The sequence below is a fragment of the Aphelocoma coerulescens genome (genome assembly GCF_041296385.1).
Source record: "Aphelocoma coerulescens isolate FSJ_1873_10779 chromosome Z unlocalized genomic scaffold, UR_Acoe_1.0 ChrZ, whole genome shotgun sequence".
Taxonomy (NCBI): Eukaryota; Metazoa; Chordata; class Aves; order Passeriformes; family Corvidae; genus Aphelocoma; species Aphelocoma coerulescens.
The window spans coordinates 9,536,177-9,555,308 of NW_027184085.1; the positions used below are offsets into that span (position 1 = coordinate 9,536,177).

General features: G+C 54.2%; 1 protein-coding gene across 4 annotated transcripts in view; it reads left to right on the top strand.

The window, feature by feature from the left end:
• CNTFR (ciliary neurotrophic factor receptor) overlaps window positions 1-18,735 on the top strand; it is a 203,783-nt gene extending 185,048 nt beyond the window's left edge. For 3 of the 4 annotated variants that reach the window (XM_069001406.1, XM_069001407.1, XM_069001408.1), the window contains 4 exons: window positions 2,900-3,063; window positions 14,827-15,007; window positions 16,513-16,657; window positions 17,557-18,735. In XM_069001406.1, the coding sequence (XP_068857507.1) occupies window positions 2,900-3,063; window positions 14,827-15,007; window positions 16,513-16,657; window position 17,557 (491 nt within the window). In that variant the 3' untranslated portion in view covers window positions 17,558-18,735. Of the gene's footprint in view, window positions 1-2,899; window positions 3,064-14,826; window positions 15,008-16,512; window positions 16,659-17,556 lie in introns of those variants that run through there. The other variant, XM_069001404.1, reaches the window with a different exon arrangement.
• The last annotated feature ends 397 nt before the right edge of the window (window positions 18,736-19,132 follow it).

The following is a 19,132-nucleotide window of genomic DNA, read 5'->3' on the forward strand; positions in this document are numbered from 1 at the left end:
GCTGATGTACAGCCAGACAGCCCCTGCCTCACCATGTGCAGGCTGAATGGAGGCAGACAAAGGCTGGGGAAGGAGGAGCACTCATCCCTGTCTGCAGGACATAAAGGACTCCTTCAAGGTCATACAGAAACTGGGGAGCTGGACTCAGCCCACTCCCCTCACTCCTCAGCTGGCCCCTGTGGGACTAGCCCAGGTGTTTCCCGTGATGAGCACAGCAAGATGAGGTCTGTCCTAAGAGACATAGGTTTATCCTCTCTGGACTGGCTGCTGGATGTATGGTCCCCTCTTGTGGCTCTTGTGTCCCCACTGCCATGGAAGGACATGGCAGGTACAGTTTTGGCTTTGTGGTTTTGGAGAGGTTGGCCCTGCTGTGCTCTCTGGCCTGGGCAGGAGTCCTGTGGGTGGAGGCACACATGAGGAGGTGCCAGGGACTCCTGGTTTTCCTGTTAACCTGCAGTGCTGTTTGAAGGCTCGTAGAAGCCAGGAACACACACATGAAGCCAGGGCAGCCTTCCTCCGTGCATCAGCAACAATGTCCAGCTCGCAGGAGAGGGGCTAGGGGTCACATCCCTGCAAAATGGGCAGGTGACTCCCACCTCAGCATCAGGGCACTTTTTCTTCTGACTTCCTGTAGCAGTCACAGTAGTTTTTCTCATTGCTGCCCAAACACACTTGCCATGCCCAACTGAATTCAATCATCCCTTCAGGCTGGCGTACTAAAACCCAGGGCCAGGCCCCCTGTGTTACCCCAGGGAGTATCCGTTGCATCCATCCCTAGCCCAGCACTTTCCTTCCCACTTCCTCGCTGCAGAGCTGCAGCTCACAGTCATCTGCATTCGTTCAGCCAAACAGACTTTTGTTTTGCAAACCCAGCCTGCTGAGCCAATGCTGGATTTATACTTCTCCGTATGCGTTTGGACTCCAAGTCCCTGTCGATGGAAGCTGATGTCCAGCCCCAGCCCTGGGATTCAAAGTGAGTGGAGGAATTGCAGAGCCATCTGGAGCAGCTCAGTGCAGCACAGCCCCACCAAAGTGTTCCTGCTGATGAGGATAAAGCTGCAAATGGAAAACTGTGCCCCATCCTGCCACAGAAGGGAGTCTGTGGGAGCTAAGAGGTGGCACTAGGCACCCGTGGTCAGGCTCACCAGCTAACCAGCCACCCCCAGAGCCTCTGGGAGCATCCTCTGAGCATGAAGTGACATGGGGAAGGAGGAAGCTGTCCAGCCCTCTTTGCACCCGCTGTGACAGAGGGAAGGTGGTGAAAGCCAGGATGGTGGTGAAGATGATGGTGATAAAGACCTGAAGCAGGGTGTGTGCCAGGGTGCTGAGCAAGAGGAGGCTGGGGAGAGAGAGGTAGTGGTGGGCTGTGTCTCGGGGGAAACACATCCCACCAAGGTAGTCAGGCTGTGCCTTCATTTCAGCACTCTCTCTGCCTCACCTGCGGACAAGAAAGCGTGTTCTCAAAGCGTCACAGGCTGGTTTCTCCTGAGAGGAGCAAGCAGTGGTGCTGCAGGGACAGTTGCTGCGATGCCACCATCATTCTGGAGCAGGGGTGGCAGTGACCAGCTCACATGCGGCTCCACTTGCAGCAGACTGGCCACACATCAGCACCTGATCCCGAGTGAGGGAAGGATGCCCTTCACGCACAGGGCAGGGCTGCAGGCAGGCAGGCTAGTGAGGGAGCAGCTCACTCACCACCTCCTTCCTCTCTCAGGGTAAGCAAAGCCCCTGTGAGGACATCACTTCCCACCCACAGCAGGTGAACCCTGGAGTCAGCATGGAGAAGACCTCTGACTGCAGGGCAGGAGCTCTGCCAGGCAGAAGGGGGCTCCCCACAGCCCCACCATCCCTCCTCCATCCTTGGGAGGAGACTTTGATGCTGACATCTTGACAGGCTTCTACTCGAGGCAGTCAGAGCCAGGGGACCATTGTTCCATCCAGAAATTTTCAGGTCAGGAGGGATCCATTTGCCTGCATGTGGACTTGGAAGGGGATTAAGGGCCTTCCCAGGACATGAGAACTCATGTGCATTGCTATTCTTAGAGTGCACAGAGAGCCCTCTTCCACCTCTGGCACAGCTGTGTGCCCAGCTCCCTGTGTCCAGCTCCTTCCTGTCCATGATTAAAGGATAAGCATGGGCATACACAAATTTTTTCTGCTTTGCTATTGCAGTTGGGAGTTTGAGCTGTCAGGATTTGATCAAACCTTTGGCAAGGAGCAAGGACTGCTCTGCAACAGGCAGTGACATTCATCACAGCCTGTCTGTGATGAGCTTCCGGCACTCTGGAAGTAGCTGCAACATCAAAGCACATTGCATAGCTCACAGCCAATTAATATTCACCTGAAATACGTGTCAGGTAGCAAGAAAATATCCCCATATCCCAAAAGCAGAGAAGGGCAGTGAGGGTGGAAGGTGACTAGGGCAATCCTTCCCCTTTAGCAAATATGATGTGCCACTGCCTTGAATCCTCAAAACCCCAGCCCTAAACCCAAGGGCCAAACTCTGCCAGATTACTGTGAGGTAAGTGGGCTTGAATGTGGGTCAGACTCACAGAAATCAGCAGCTGCAAGGGAAGTGCAGGATTTGGGCTTGGTGGGCTCCTCACCCTGATCCAGTTAGCCCCGTGTAGGAGGGATGCTCTCTGCCCTGGCCCAGTTGTTTCCATGTGTCTCCGGTGCTGTCACCGCCTTAATGGTGGTATTTTGAGCCAGGACAGCCATACCACTGACCTGGACAACAAGAGGTGATTTGCATCTAATTAGTTTGGGAAAAGGAAGCATGTTGGCTGCTCCTCTTGGAAAGCACATGGTGCAAAGCCCAGTCAGCTTTGCCAAGGGGCATAAAGGAAGGATGCCACATGCAAAGCTTTGCCAACCACCCTCTTTTCTTCTCTTCCAGTAAAGCCAGACCCCCCGGAGAGTGTGGTGGCCAAACCAGTGCCCAATAACCCTCGTAGACTGGAGGTGTCATGGCAAAATCCCTCATCCTGGCCTGACCCTGAATCTTTCCCACTGAAGTTCTTCCTGCGGTATCGGCCTCTCATCCTGGACCAGTGGCAACACGTGAGTGATGCTGCATTGCCTGGGATGGGAGGGAGACGGGCGAGCTGGTGACTGGGAACAAGCTGCATTATGAACAAGTGTTCTGGGACAAAAAAGATGTATATTTACTGCCCAGGCAACCTGGACCCTGTTCCTCTCCTTCTCTTTCTCGTTCCTTTTCTCTTCCTCTCCATCTTTCTTGTGGCTCACACTCTGCCTACAAATGGCTCTGCAGCCTCTCCCTGCTCCGCATTTTCATCCATGGCCCCTATCTACTTTCCATACATATGTTCTATATAAAACTTGCCAACGAGATGTAAAAGGCATTTAAAGTATAAATGTCACCACATTTAAATGCGCCTCTGCCACATTTAGATTTTGAACTGGAGATAAAATACCGCTCACCATAACTCAGAGCACAGTCGCAGAGCTATTGCTGCGATGTTATCGTATTTCTTACTTTTATTTCTTGTTTCTTAAAAAAAAGTAGTCAGTGAAGTCCTTGGTAGCCTGGAGGAAAGATTTCATTTGTTACTGCAGGAAGATAACAAGCAGGCTTTTTTTTTTTTTTTTTTGTACCTCTGTGTGCTGATCGTATGCTCAAGTTGTGTGGGAAAGCATTCTGTGGCTGGAGAGGAGGTGCTGCTACTGTGGCATAGCTCATCCAGCATCCCTTCTGTGCCCAAGCTGGGCCAGTTGAAAGCCAATTAGGTGCTTTTCTTAATAAAGAGTTTTCCTAAAAAAAAAAATAAAGTCAACTAAGAGGCAGCACTGGGTCCCTGGGCACCTGCATCAAAGAGCTAAGTGGGATTTTCCTTCAGCCAGCTCTTCCTGGGGAGAGAAACATGTGGGACAGGGGATGGGAGGTTTGGCTCATGGCTCTGCAAGGTGTCTTGGTGACTTTTTGTGTTTGATTGAGTTTTTTGATGAGGCAGCACTACAGGTTGTGGTTCAGATTGCAGCATTTGCTGATGGCTCTGAAAATCAGAGGGTTCTCCTGCTTGCCTCTTTGCCCTTTGCTTCCCTCCTAGGAGTGGGAGACCATCTATGGAGCATCCAGAGGGGTAAGAAAGGGAGTTTGGGTTTTGGTTTTCTCTAGGTATTTTATTTCATCTGGGGAAGAAATGCTCAAACTGCAGCAGCTCTGTAAGAAGGGGAAGATTTAATGGGAACTGCCAAACACATTATCATTTTTTTCCCAAGGTGAGCAATTGTTGTGGAAAAAGCTGATGTTTTTACCCTGCCCCAGCCTGATCCAGCCAAATACCCTGGTTTGCACCCAAAAATGGTGGGATAGCCACTGGGCTACCTCCACCTCAACACTCTCAGAGTGCCTGGTCCCTCCATCACTGGGTGTGGGGTACCATATTTGCAGGGTCAAGCCATGTCAGTTGCTTCAATGCAGAGCCCTGAGGGGATGACATGGCCTCTCCATCAGTGCTCTCAGACAGGCAGTGATGGTGGGAAATACATGGAGGTGTTAGTGACACTGGTGGCAGGGCCACACCAGTTGGAAAAGGCAGCTCTTGGGCAGTAAGAACTTAATTTATTCTATATAGAGATACCCTGAGGTGCGGAGAGAGCTCAAGGTGCCAGCTCTCCTGGTGGGTGCAAGGATGGCTTGGGAAGGGTTCACCTCCCAGCATTTCAGGAAGGTACAGCAGTCGTGGGCACTGCTTTTAATCAATATCCCCTTGCAAGAGACATGTTCCTCATCACTGACGGATGGAGAAGAGTGTTTGGGGAATAATTTGCTCAGTGAGCAAGTGCAAGCATTCAGTGAGTGAGGTGCCAGCCTTGTTTTCTGACTCCCTGCCCTTCTGGCTGGGTAATGAAAAATCTGATTTGTGGATGATTTGAGGAAAACTGCCACTATTCATCAGATGAATTATTTGCGATGCCTAATTCAATCGTTTCCCAAACACCAGAGAAAGGCAGCGCTGCAGCAGCTGGAGCTGCTCTGACCCCAGACCCCACTGGCACATTCAGCCTGCTTAGCCCAGCTGGGCACCCTCCAAATGCAGGTTTTTGTACCCAAAATTAACCCCACCAATGTCAGCATGCTGCGAGTATGCCCAAGCCTCCCTGCACTCTTTCTTTGACTTATTACTTGTCATTTTCGAGGATGTCCCTGTTCCCCCAAATCCAGACAGAAGAGGGGAGGACATGGTTTGGTAGGGCCAAGTCTAGCTCATCTATGCCTCTTGTCCTGCAGTGGTGGTGTTGGGTCACAGCTCAAAGGGACATCCTGAGAAAGGATGAGGTGGTCCCACATGCCACACTTGCATAGGAGTCTTAATTCTTGTGGAGGTGCAGGTCTCTTGTCACAAGCTGCCCCCCATCTTGACTCTTGTTGTCCCCATGGGCTGTTGGCACAGAGAAGCCCTTGCTTTTTGTGCCCACACAACCTGCATGCTGACCATGGGCAGCTTGGAGCACGGTAGGGAGAGGAGAAGTCCCTGCCAGCAGTCCGGAGGAGTTGGGTAACCTCATGTTCTGGCACATCCCTGTCGGCCCAAGGTCCACAGGCTGAGCTCTATCCCTACCTCCTCATGGCAGCCCACCTCTGCACCAGCCGTGAGTTTTAAGCCTGTACTTGGCAGCCCCATGGGAAGCCCAGCATCCCTGCAGGAGAAAACCCACAAAGGAGCACTGGAGGCTGCCCAGAGACAGAATATCCATGCAGGCCCTGCTCACACGTGGTGTTTCTTGGCAGAAGAAGCAGCTCCTCTTTCACCTCTCCACCTCCTGTTATCTTTGCAGGGTCTGATTTATGCACAGCACCTCGGCAGGCAGGACCGAATGAGCACTAATAGGATCAGATGGATGTCGAGCTGTCGAATACCATAGGGCCTGATTCAATCAGTGTCTGCTTTCTTCCAGGCTCTTTCTTTCAGGATTTTAATAATGCCAGGGCTTGGCACCAGAAGATGAAGCCATCAGTGGCGGGAGCAGTGGATCTTATCGAGACCACCACTTTGTGAGCTGGCCATGAATGCAGTTTTCCCTCCACCAGAGAAAGTCAGGTGATGGCTGGCCCAAGCATCCCACACCATGAAGCAATCTCTGGGGCTGACCCAGAAGTGGGGGAGACACCCTCATTCCCTCCCCAGGGTTTTGCAAATTGGGTTTGAGCTCCAGCGTCCCTTTCCCCTGCTCAGCAGTGCCTTTCCCCAGACCACTTAGCAGCTCTCCTGTTGCAGTTTGCTCTGGGAATTACAGTGATGTGCTCTGGGAATTATTACCATGGAGGGATGATGATGATGATGATGATGATGATGATGATGATGATGATGATGATGATGATGATGATGATGATGATGTTTCCACATGGGCATGCAGTGAAGCATGTGCTGGATCGTGCCACCTCACAGCAGCTCCCTTGAACCTGGGTACAAGCACTTCACAGCTGTTGGGGATGCAGCCGTGTCACATCATGTGGCCAAAGACTCCCCTCCACCCCACCAGCACCGAGCTCACTCTGAAACTCAAGCAACTTTAAAATCACACTCCTCCCTTTCTGGAAGAGGGGCTGGTGGTTTCTCTGCTGCCAGAAGAGAGATGGATATTTGTAGCCTAAACAGGTTTTTTATTCTCTCCTTTTGGCAAAATCTCCCCTTCTGTCTCCTAAATATAAAACATTAAATGTTTAGGGTATCCTTTATTTTTCTCCTGCTTTTAAGTTTGTAATTCAAGCCAGATTAGCGTGGTTTCCTCTTCTGTTTTATAGCCCCATCCTGGCCCCAAGCGAGCTCTCCTAATGCTCTCAGATGTTCCTCTAATGGCTTACCTAGGCTGGAACTGGATACCCTTTCCTAATGGATTGCTAATAGCCTGTTTCTGGTTTTACAGGCTCCTTCAGTTAACTCGCAACAGCAGCGATTGCTGCACTCACACATGCGATCTCCCCGAGCACATCTGCACGCTCACCCCTACATGCAGACGGGTGGCCAGACACCATCCTGAGCATCTCTGGGGAGCCCAGGGCAGGTCTTGCACCCAATTTGCTCCCCTCCCATGGCATTTTCTGGAGCAGGATCCCCCCTTTTCACAGTTTTTGGAGAGAGATCACGTGCGCTGAGCACTTGCCTGCTCGATGCACATCCCAGGAATGTGGCAAGGCTCAAGAAGGTATTTCTTACTCAGTGTCAGAGCTGGTGGCCAGACCGAGGGAGGATTTCCTCCTGTGGGTTGCCAGCAATTTGCAGATGCCGTCGTGAAGTCTAATTGAACCCACTGGCCGCGCTGACAACATGAAATGTTAACGAACCGTGAGGCAGGCTGCGCCTCAGATCTTGAGATTTGCAGTAAAAGGTCATGAGATATTTAAAGCTAATAATGTGGTTGGGTTCTCTCCTTCCTCTTCTGTGCTGGAAGCATTAGGGCCATGTTGGTGAGCATTTGCAAAGGCTGGAAGCATCCTTCTCTGGGAGTGCGAGCAGCAACGCTCCCACCATCACGGGATTTTAGGAGCTGGGGCAAAAAACAAATCCCCACGCAGACATCTGTGCCTGCTCAGATCCAGGCAAATGATTGGGGACAGGAATGGAAAGTTTTTGGGTATCGCCAAGTACTTAGTGTTGGTGCAAGGATGGCATTGTCCCCTGGACTGACCTCCCTCACCCATATCGGAAGTGGCTACCAGGGTGGGCTCGGGCTCATCTCCCAGGGCAAAGCAACATTTTTTGGTCAGAGCGGTGAATCTCACAGGCTGTCGCTGGAAGTTCCTGCCTTGGAGCAGCCTGAAATAGCCTGAAAGTGTGAGCTAATCCGCATATCCTGCCTGTGAGGGGCAAGGAGAGGGATGGAGCAAGCTGGGGAGGAAGGCAATAAGTGCCACTGCCTGCTACGGCAGCGTCCCCCGCCGGCGCGGTGGCAATGTCACATTGCAGCGGGCGAGCCTCTTTGTCCCCATTTGCATCCCCCCGTGCTTCTGCTGCTTTGCCTGCACTCCCCCTCTTTGCAAGGCAACCTTGGCAGGGAGGTCACCCTGAGCAAGCTGGGTTACAACTTCACGCCTGGTAGCTTTTATTGCAGCATTTCTCTCCCTTCCCCTCCTGGCTGCAAAGTCAGTGATTAAAAAAGAAGGGGGGAAAAATCCAAAGAATTAATAGGTGGGAGCAAAATACTGAGGCCGTAATAGTGTCACTCGCAGCTCAGCATGGGGCAGGCAGGGCTGGAGCAGAGAATGTCTCAGAGGAGGGTGGGGGTTGGGAAATGCCCAGAAATCACCTTTTCTGGGACAGAGCAGGCTCAGGACCCTTGGCTGGCATTGCCTGGGTGCTCTCAGCCCCCTTGGAAACTGCTGGTGACCTAAAAGTACTGAGCACCTGGCAGCTGTGAAGGTGCCACTGAGCAGCAGAGCACTCATGCGTGCATGTCCTCACCTCCATGCTCACACAGCTACAAGGAGGTAGGAAGGTGCTGGCAAGCCTAACTTTCCCTGCCTACATGCAGACCACACCAGGCAGGTGTCTGTGCCCTGCCATGCCCATGCACAAGCTGCTTTCACCCCCAGCCCACTGCATCAGCATGGTGAAGGCATCCGCAGGCAGCGCATGGCAGTGCCCAGTGGGTTAGAGCTGTTGCTGAGTGCCCTCAGCACCCCTGATCCCATCTTCCCCATAGCCACAAGCGAAAGTGACCTCCGACAGTTGTCACTTGGCAGGAGGGGGCCACCACATCTGGAGAAAATTTCCCATTATGGGTGTGGTTACAGCTGCTGCTTTCAAAGATGGTGTTTATTCTGAGCCAGAAAGGAATTTGTCCAGCTGCATCTGGTGTGGCACAGCCCGGACTGCAGAGCTCTGTGATAGCTCACCCTCCCAGACCCACAGCAGGGCTGGGCTCTGTGCAGCACCACAGCCTTTTCAGGAGAGCAGAGAGCACAGCTCAGACCCTGCTGGAGTGGCTCTTCCACTACCTGGCTGGCAGAGAATAAGAGGGAATCATTCACTTTTTCCAACCTTTAATTATTCCAGTGTCCAGGTAGAAAGTTTTGTCTGAGCTTGTACCAGCTGATTCTTGAGGCTCTGTGGAAGGAGGAGGTATTTGGGGGTGCCTTTGTTAGTAATCAGTGTCAGACCTATTTGCTCTCCAGGCATGGCTTTGAAAGGGAGAAAGCAAAACATTTCTTTTCCTCATGGTGACATCTTTTCTCAAGCTGCACTGGCTGTTCGCAGTGACCATCCCAAACTTCCCAGTGGTGGGGCAATTTGCTTGGGCATTACTCCTGCTTTTGGTTTATCCTGTTCCCCAGGACGGGTGGAAGCCCTGCTGGGATTCCCCTGCACTCACAGGGACTGAAGGCACCTGAAACAGCAGCTGTTTGTGTAGAGTCCCTGCAAAGCTCATTGCAGCCCAATGGCAGGATCTGGCTCTTGCTGTGGGGAAAAGTGGCTGTGAAATCAAGCCCACTGGGGTGTCCCCTCCCTATCCGAGTTCCAATTTCCTCCATCATCCAGTATAACTCGAGTAGCATCCAGAGGAGGAGGCTGCAAGAATGCCAGATGTTCGGCAGACCCAGGCTGTGCTCTTAGAAGGGGTTTCTTCTATGTGTGCTGTGGCTGGCAAAGGCTCTGTGAGCACATCAGCTTCACCCTACAGTAGCCAGGGTGCTCCTTTTATTTTGGGGAAGGCAGACTCATCTAGGCTTGATACAGCACCTGGGACAGCTGCATGGTCGCTGTCCTGTCACACACAGAGATGGTGCATCCCTGCCTTGGGACAGAGGGGTGCCGGTCCTCATCCCCATATTGCCAGTGGAGCACCCCCTTCCCACACCAGGAGCTGCACTGGAAAGCAGGAGGTGTCAAGGAATGGAAAACAGAGCCACTGTCACCACAGGGGAGCCAGAAAGCACATTTTCATGTGGGATGCAGAAAAGGAGGCTTCTGATCCCCCCTTCTCCCCCTCCACCTCCTTTCAACACACACCAGCCCCCAGCCCAGCTGCCAGGGCTGTTTTCTTCCCTGCCCCCCTGCCCTATCCCCTTCCAAAGGCCATCTGGGCTTCAGAGCTGCCTGTGCATCACCCTGCTCACACGTAATTGCTACCTGGTCACCCTGCACCAGGAGCAGAGCCTGGGTGCGAACAAAGCACGGTGACCTTTTTTACTGCCAGGGCACCCTGACAGGGTGGGCTGGGGGTCATGGGAGCAGGATGAGGAGAGCTCAGAGAGGGGAGTGGCTTCCTTAACTCCTGCTGTGCCGAGCACTGCAAGGCAGGGACACCAGTCTGCAGGCAGGGACTGGAATTAGGGCACACATGGGTGTTCTGTGTTGGGGTGTGTATGGCTGCTGTGGCCTCCAGCACATGTGCAGGGAGGACCAGCACGGACAGGGGGAAAGCCAAGTGCTGGGCAATCCTCCCCTCAGCCTGCCCTAAGTGCCTGTCCCCATCCCATCAATGTGGCGCTGGCCCATGTGCTCATCCTGGCACTTGGGACTGTGGGTGGGCACTCAGCAGCTCCATAATCTTTCCAAGCAGGAATGTGGGGGTATGTGACCATGGCAGGGAATGGGATCCCAGCCCACGCTGTCCTCAGCAAGCTGTCATCTGAATTCAAGGGCTTTTTTCATTTCTCTCTCCTCTCTCTCTCTTTTCCTTTTCTTTCTTTTTTCTTTTTTTTTTTCCACAATGCTAATAGCTCTGCATTGCACTGGCTACTGATCCCTCATTAATCTGGGCAGCACTTCACAGCCAGCCGGAGTGACTTTTGGCAGGTGCACAAAAGCAGGCAGAGACACGCAAACCCCCGCCCCAGCCAAAAAAATTAACATGCACAGCCTTCCTCCAACTTTTGTCTCTGTGTGGCGAGGACATGGATTAAGGAATTTCTCCCTCTGCCTTTGATGCTGTGTGTCCATCCGTCCCCCCACAGCCTCCCCAGTGTGTCTTCTCCCTGTTCTGTCTCTCCCTGTCTGTGTTTAATTGGACCTGATCCCTGTGGGCTTTCCCATTTGCTGTGGCACTTCTGTGTTGGGCCATGGGCACCCACCCAGTCCCTTTCTCCCCACCATGACAAATGCTGGATGTGTCTCTGGCTGTCCAGCTCAGAGGTTCTGCATCCAGAGGTTGTGTGTGTGTGGGGAGAGATGGATGATGTCGTCTGTGCTTTCTCTTTTTATCTGCTGTGTTAAAGTGGAGTTTAGGGCAACATCCTCCCAGGTCCCACAAGGAAAGTCCTCCAGATCCTCTAGTCTGGGTCCTGGGGGAACGCTCCCCCTGCCCAGGCAAGGCACAGACTTGACCCTATTGTGCCTGTGACACACCACCTACAAACACTCAGCTGCCGGTTGGTTGTGGGTGGAAAGAGGCAGGAATTGCTCCCCAGGGAAGGCTGGGAGGGCTCTTGGGATGGAGAAAATGCTCCTGATGGAAAAGCAGCCTGGCCAGGTCAGCAGGACCTTTAGTGGGGCTAGTCTGCTTGGTGCAGGTGCCAGGGAGGAGCCAGGGCTTCAGAGGATCCTGAAAGTCTTGGAGAGGGTCATACACCAGCTGGATAAGCCCAGCATCTTTCAATGCCCTGTCCTCATTCTCCAATTCCAAGCCACCACCCAGCCAGCACAGAGCAAGTCAAGTCAGCAGGGAGTTGGCAGCTCAGCCCGTGAGGTTTTGTTTCATTTAATTAGCATTAGGAGTTAATTTAACTTGATTCCCTCAGCCTTGCCATCCACATTGGATGCCACCAAAGAGATCCCAAGGTCTGGGTGGCAGAGAGAGCCTCACTGTGCCACCACACTGCAGGGAGGTGCCCTGCCAAGCAGACCAGGTGATTCACAACCTCGTGGGTCTCCTGCCTACCCATCCCAAGGTGCCTGGGCAGTGAAGGTCTGTCCCTGTAAGAACTGGGTGCAGAAGTTGCCTCCTCTGCAGTGGTAGGTGCCAAGAGCCCATTGCCTCTGGGGACGCTGGTCCAGCTTGGGCTTTGGTTCCGGGCTGAGGGGAGCTGGAGCTGGGTGGGGCTGGTGGGATGTGCCTTAGCCAAGACCCTCCCCTTGTTGGAGGATGCATGTGAGGAACTGGTACCTTCCTTATTTTTATCCCATCCTCCCTCTACCCAGACTTCACAGGATTTCAGTTTTCACCTGAGAGTGAAATGGCCCAAAACCATTTTCCTGCAGGATGGTCTGTGCCTTGCTCCAGGATGGGACCTGCCTATAGCCCCCCATGGGTATAGACTGCTGGGGACCAGACCTGTGAACTGACCCTGTTGCTCTGACAAAAGAGGCAGCATCTGTGACTGCAGGGCTGACTCAGCCTCTTCAGCTAGCTGGAAACTCAGGGAGACCCTGCATGGAGCCCCACTGGGGTCACTGTGTTTATCTGCTCCCCAATGTCAGGCTCCTTCCAGGCAGGCTCTGACCTCAGGTCCCCTTAACAGACACCCTGAGTAGCTGTCCCCATGCCAACAGGCCAGACCTGATGGTGAGACCCATGTCATGGTGGAGAAGTGTCCCCTGGATGGTAGGGATGGACTTGGGCTTTGGCTGTTGATGGTTAAGTGCTTAGGAATGTCTCAGCTTGGCACAAGCCTGCAGTGAAAACCACTGGCATTCCCATTTGCATCCCACCAGCACCGTGGGGGTCAGTGCTGAGTTGGTGGTGCAAGGAGAGGCAGGACTCCCATCCAGCCCCCAAACCTGCAGCAGTGAGATGGACACACACCTTTCTCCGCACTGCTGAGGTTTGGTACCACTTCAAGCCTCGCCGGCAGCAGGAGGCCCTTTGCTCCCGGTGGCTGTGGGGAGACCAGTCAGGCCTGCCTCCAGATGTGCTCCAGATGTGAGGCTCCTGCTGGCTCAGGTCGGGTGGCAGGAGCAGCTGGGAGTGCAGAGCCCAAGGGCTCCGATATTCTGGGCGGAAGGCTGGATGCAGCCCTGGAAGTGGGAATAGGGAGGGAAAGGCTTTCACTTGGAACAAGAAAGCCCCTCCTCCTGTTAGGAATCCCCCAGAGTGGCTGTAAAAGCGTGGAGGGGGCTGCAGCTTTCATGCCAAAGGGATTTCCTCTGTGCTGGGGTGTTGCACGTGCTGCACTGAAGGGACTGGAAACGGGCTGGTTCTTTCTCAGGGTGGGTTCCTGCTTTTAAGGTACTCCTGCAAGCAGTGGGGTAATGGCAGTGACCATCTGGCATGCACACCAGACCTCGTGTGTGTACAGCCACACTGCCAGGGCAGCCTCATCCCACAGGTGCATTGGCCCAGGTACCTCCTGGGCACCCCAGTGATGCATCTTTCCCTTCCCCTTTCTTTCCCTTTCCCTTTCCCTTTCCCTTTCCCTTTCCCTTTCCCTTTCTCTTTCTCCTCTTTTCTCTTTTCCCTTTCCTCTCCTCTCCTCTCCTCTCCTCTCCTCTCCTCTCCTCTCCTCTCCTCTCCTCTCCTCTCCTCTCCTCTCCTCTCCTCTCCTCTCCTCTCCTCTCCTCTCCTCTCCTCTCCTCTCCTCTCCTCTCCTCTCCTCTCCTCTCCTCTCCTCTCCTCTCCTCTCCTCTCCTCTCCTCTCCTCTCCTCTCCTCTCCTCTCCTTTCTCTCCGTCTTCTTCAAGGACCAGGCAGAAGTTTTGATCTTCCTCTGGTCATTGGGCTGTTGGTGCTACCTGGGACAGGGTGATTTTGGGCCTGACCTTCTTCTGGGTGGCTGGGGAGATGTGGAGAACCCCACATGGGCAACACCGTGAAGTTGTCCCCACCCATGAAGGGAAACGTGTTCTGCTCAAGCATGAGCCCCTGGCTGGGCACTGGTGCTTGCAGATGGGCTGTGTCAGACCCGCACCACCCCTTATCCTGCAGCATCTTTATTAGAAATGTGTCTGGACAGGGTGCAGAGCAGATGAGGAGTCCCCTGTGTGCCCCCCACACCACACACAGCACCACAGGGGTTACTGAAATGGGCAGCATGTTGGTCCTCTGTCTCAGAGGTGGGGTAGAGGGCAATATCCCACTTAGCCTCTGCCAGATACTCCTGCCCTGGTCCCCTCCATACCCTCAGGACCCTGAGGCCAAGTCCAGCTTCATCCCTGGACGGTGACTTGGATGCTGAGCCCTCCCCCTCTGTCAGCCACCTGTGTTTGCTCACTTTTGTCCATGCCATGGGGGTGCATTTCTGCTGAGCACCTGCATCCCTCTGTCCTTGAGCCGAGCTCCAAGTGGATCAGAGATCCCTTGGAGGGTTAAATGGGATTAAGCCCTTGCACTTTGCAGCAGAGAGGACGGCAGGATCTTCTGTGGCTCAGACAGTGGTGACAACAGGACAGAGGGAATGGTTTCTAGGAAAGACGTCTGGACACAACTTGATCCTTGTCCAAGGGCCCAGCTGGAGGGATGCAAGCCAAAACAACGGGATGCCAGCAGGCACGGGAGCAGGCTGGCCAGAGGTGTTGCTGGTGGGGAAGCCTCCTCCCAGCACTGGCAGTGGTGCCCTGAAAGCACGCTGCACACCCCACCCACTGCCTGCAATATCCAGCTCCCAGCTGCCCTAACATGTCCGAGGGAGCCCGCGCACACATCTGCTAGTTTCTGGTGACCTCTAGAGGAAGCTACTCCACTCTGACGCCGTGAGTTTGGGCGTGGAACCAGGTCTCCAGACCTTCCGTGCAGCTGCAGCTGGAGCATCTCCCTCACTGTCCATCCCTGTCCTGGGCTCGTGCCTCTGCCCACAATGCCCTCGTGTTTCCAAAAGTGCTGCAAAAGTCTTGTTATCATCCTCTAGCCGAGCTAAATATACTGATTGTCTTACACCTCCCGGGGGCTCCTCTGACCACCCTCCTGTCCCCATTGCTGCCCTCAGGTCGAGCTGTCAGATGGGACATCACATACCATCACGGACGCCTACGCTGGCAAGGAGTACATCATCCAGGTGGCAGCCAAAGACAATGACATCGGCACGTGGAGTGACTGGAGCGTGGCTGTCCATGCCACCCCCTGGACAGAGGAGCCCAAGCATCTCACCACGGAGGCCCAGATCACAGGTAAGAGCCCCCTCCCAGTACAAACAGGTTTCATCCAGGACGAGCCCAGGACTCCAGGCTGAGGGATCCCCTCTTTGGCTCCATGCAGGCTTTGTCCCCAGCCAGGGACAGCCCCCAAACACTGGGGAGCAGGCAGCAGCCCTTCACCCTGTACTTCGCCCCCACCTGTGGCCCTGTCAGCAGGTGCAACCATGGCCTAAAGAATGCTGACCCAGCTCACCTGGGTCCAGCCTCCTTCTCACCAGGATACCTGGGGTGGGACAATGAAGCTGGGCATTGCATCACTATTGTTGTTGTTGCTGTTGCTGTTTTTATTCCCTGAAGTGCTGTCCCCCTCCAGCCCTCCCTCCCCTCTCCAGTCTTACCCCCTCCACATCTCCGATCCCTCACAGTGGCTCCAAGGGATGCCAATTCAAAATAAAAGCCACTAAGTTAACAAGTCTCTGTTTCTAGGAAAGAGCTGGGACTGTGTCCAAATGGGTGTTATCAGCCCTCCGTTTCCCAGAAGGGATGGAGCAGACCCTGCACTGGTTTCCTTGACTCCTGTGCAGAGAAACCCCCCTTTTAGAAACAGCACCTGGTAGACCACCTGGATGTTGAGGCAGCAGCAGGGATTTGCAGGCCCCCCCACCATTCCCAGGTGGATGAACCCCCAGAAGGAGTCCAGGAACACCTTGCAGCAGCGCTGCTGTCAGTGTTTTGGTTTTGCTTCTCTTGCCACCTGCATTGTGCTAAATGCAAATGCCCCTTCCAATGTCACCTGCCCACTCCCTGTGCCGGCACACGTGTCCCTCACACACACGCGTGTTCCTTGCACACACCTCCCTGTAGCCTGGTGCAGCCAGGCAGGTCTGATGTGGGACATCCCAGCCCCAAGGCTGAGCCCCACTGTGACACCTCAATGGAGTTTGAAAGATGCTGAGACAGACACTCTTTGGTTCCCAGCATCAGCCCAGACAGTCTGGCCAGGGGCACACTGGGGCCATCTGGATATGGCCAAAGCTGCCCCAGCATGACTGCCTATTCAAGCACTCCCTGCAGTCCTGCAGCTCTCTGCAGGGACAGACAATGCATCTGGTCCAGTACAAAGCAGGACAAACCCTGTGAGCCAGTCCAGCAGATGTAGCCTGCTGTGTCTGAAATGTTCTGTGGGCGAGGGATGCTTTCTGCTGAGCACTAGTGGCTCATCATGACCTTTTAGCTAAAATCCCACAGAGCTGGTGCATAGAGTGGCTCAGCTGGTCAGGATGGGGATGAGAAGGATGCTCAGCTCTACCTGATGCCACAAACAACTCCAAGCCACTCTCATGGCAGGGAAAGTCTCATGGATCACACCAGCCCGTGGATCATCCCAGCCCTCCACCTCAGCCCTAGCATGGTATAGCACTGAAAAGGGCAATTTGGGGCTAGCTCCTATCCACACCAGCTGGAGAGCAGGGCTGCTCCTATGGGATGAATCCCAGGGCATCCCAGTTCCCCTCACCGTCCACTCTCCTTCCTTGCAGAGACAACAAGCGCTAGCACCTCCTCTTTCATGGCACCACCCACCACCAAGATCTGTGACAAGGGGGCCGTGGTGGGCAGCGGGGCCGTGGCAGTGTGTTGGACAGCTGGACTGGTCGTGGCTGCCTATAGTGTCCTCTTTATTTAGTGAGTATCTCCCAAATTGGAGGCATAAGAGGCAGGAGGTGGGTGCTGGGATTGGGCGGGGATATGGGGACCCTCAGCCCTCTAGTGTGGTTGGAAAGGGGATACTCCAGCCAGGCTATGGGTGAAGGGCATTGAGAACAAGTCGTTTGGGGTTTTCTTGAAGTTTTTGTAAATGCACCCAGTCTGACTGCTTTTCCAGATGGATATTTGGCTGGAGATCCCAAAAATGGCTTCCCAAGCAAAGCTGGCAAGGTGGTCGGTCTTTGATGTCCTGTTCTCAGCAGCCCTCTCCCATCCTCACTGCTGACTTTTTTAAGAGGCAAAGAAACCATATGGAAATCTAACGCCTTTGCTTAGTGATGAAAGAAAAATTGTCCAAGATCAGAAAATTCAGATTGCATCTCAAAAATGTCCTTAGTTTGGCTTAGAATGGAGCTGACAGCCTGGAGAGCCACAAAATGCCCCTCTCCTCTACAGACCAGGGCTGCTGTCTCATGGGTGTCACACCCAAATGCCCTTTCACTGTCCCCATACTGCCCAAGGACAGGGATGGATCCTGGAAGCAGCCACACGTGTCACTTTCGGGAGATAAAGGATATGCCACGCATCCTTTGGTGCCCAAAGAGAAGCCTCTTGTGGGCAAGGGGTTCTTTGCTCCCCTCTGACAGTGTCATCTCATGTGTGACACTACTGGTGGCATCAGGAAAGGTGGTGGCATGCAGCCAGGGGAGGGTGGGCAGGGCCCAGCCCTGGGAGGAGGAGGTGGAAATGGTGTGTTTGGGTACCTGGCTGAATTTCCCTTGTGGAAGAAGGCCAAATTCTGCTCGGTGTGTCCCACCACTAAGCGGGCACAGCTGAGTTCGGAGCGAGACTGTGACCCTTCTATTCCCTGCTCGCAGATCTCCATCTGTCCATCCACCGCAGCCCAGCGCAGACGCCTCCCCACCACCCACCGCCGCCACCGCCCCCGCCCCGCCGCCCCGCTCCCGGGTTGAGTCTCTTAGCTCTTCGATTTTGCACACATTGAGGACGTATCACGCTTCTCGCCGTCACTTCGGAGGAGGACAGAGCTGCTGCCGTCCCCTGGGGAGCCGCAAAATCCTCTCCCAGCCCGGAGTGAGGAGACACATCCCCGTGCCCCTTCCTTTCCTCAGCGAAGTGAAGCGAGCCCGGGCCCCGCGCCGCAGCTGAGGGCCCCGCTCATACAGCTAACCCCCCCACGCCAAAGACGTGCCCGCCGCCCGCCCGGCAGCGCACCGAGAAAAGGGGATATGAAAACGGGGGGGTGGTGAGGGGAATGATGCTCCAAGCTGTGTACCCCCTTATGGCAAAAGGGGGTCCCCCAAGGACTGGACTCGCTCCCCTGAGCTCTCGACCGTGTGGCGAAGCTGGAGGGGTGCACGGATCAGGGGGGGTCTTGGTCCCCTCCGAGGGGATGGTGGAGGGGGGAACTGGTGGCTTTCACAAGTGCCATGTGGAGCTGGGAGCTGGCAGGGTTTTAATGGAAAAAAAAAAAAAAAAAAAGAGAAGTGAAACACCAATAAAACCCTCCTGCCCCTTGCCAAGCACCTGGGAGAGCTGTCCCTCCACCTCCCCCTCCACAGCACCCTGCAGGAGCCTTCGCCACCCCCAACCCCATCCCAACATCACCCCCAAACTTTTAACCATGTTGGATACAGGGAATCATCCCCATTAATGTCTTTGTCTCATTCTACAACAAAAGCAGAATAGCTCTGCTGTTGCCTTCAGAGCTGGAGCCCTGCAGACCTGTGCCCTGCTGTCCCCCGCTGTCCCCAGCTGTCCCCGTGCCTGCTCTGCTCTCCTCCCCATCCTGCCCGATGTCCTGTTTTGTAAAGACACCTCCTCTTGGCCCTGCCTGGACCCAAGCGCAGTATTTAATACCGTACGTCCTAGTATTCCCACTGTTGACATGCTGTATTTGAATTTTTTATAGATGTATATATATAAAAAAAAAAAAAAAGAATAAAAAAAAAAAGTAATAGAGGGGATAAAACTAAGCTCACACAGAGACAACGCACACACGCGCACACACACACACACACACACACGCACCAGGAGAGACTGTCTTCATTAAATGTTCATTTCATGATGACTGGTGGCTCTGGGTGTTATTTCCCTTCCATCTGGAGCGGGAGGTTTTGGCTGCCTGCTTCCGTGTGTGGTGCTGGCTGAGCTGGGGAGGACATGGGAACAGCGCTGAGGGGGACACACACACACCCCCTGGAGCTTACCCTGGGGTTTGAGACCACAGCCCCATCTTCCAGAGGGATGGGAGACCTGAAAACTGGCCTTCAGGACATCCTGAGAAGGTGCAAGGGGGATGCCCGCCCTGGAAGCCCCTGGTGAGGGAAAGGGGATGGTTGTCACCACCCCATGTGACGCCTGTGCTGTGACAGCAAGGTGCCACTTCTCCCCATTCATGGGCCCTGAAGGATCCCATGTGTCCCCAAGCTC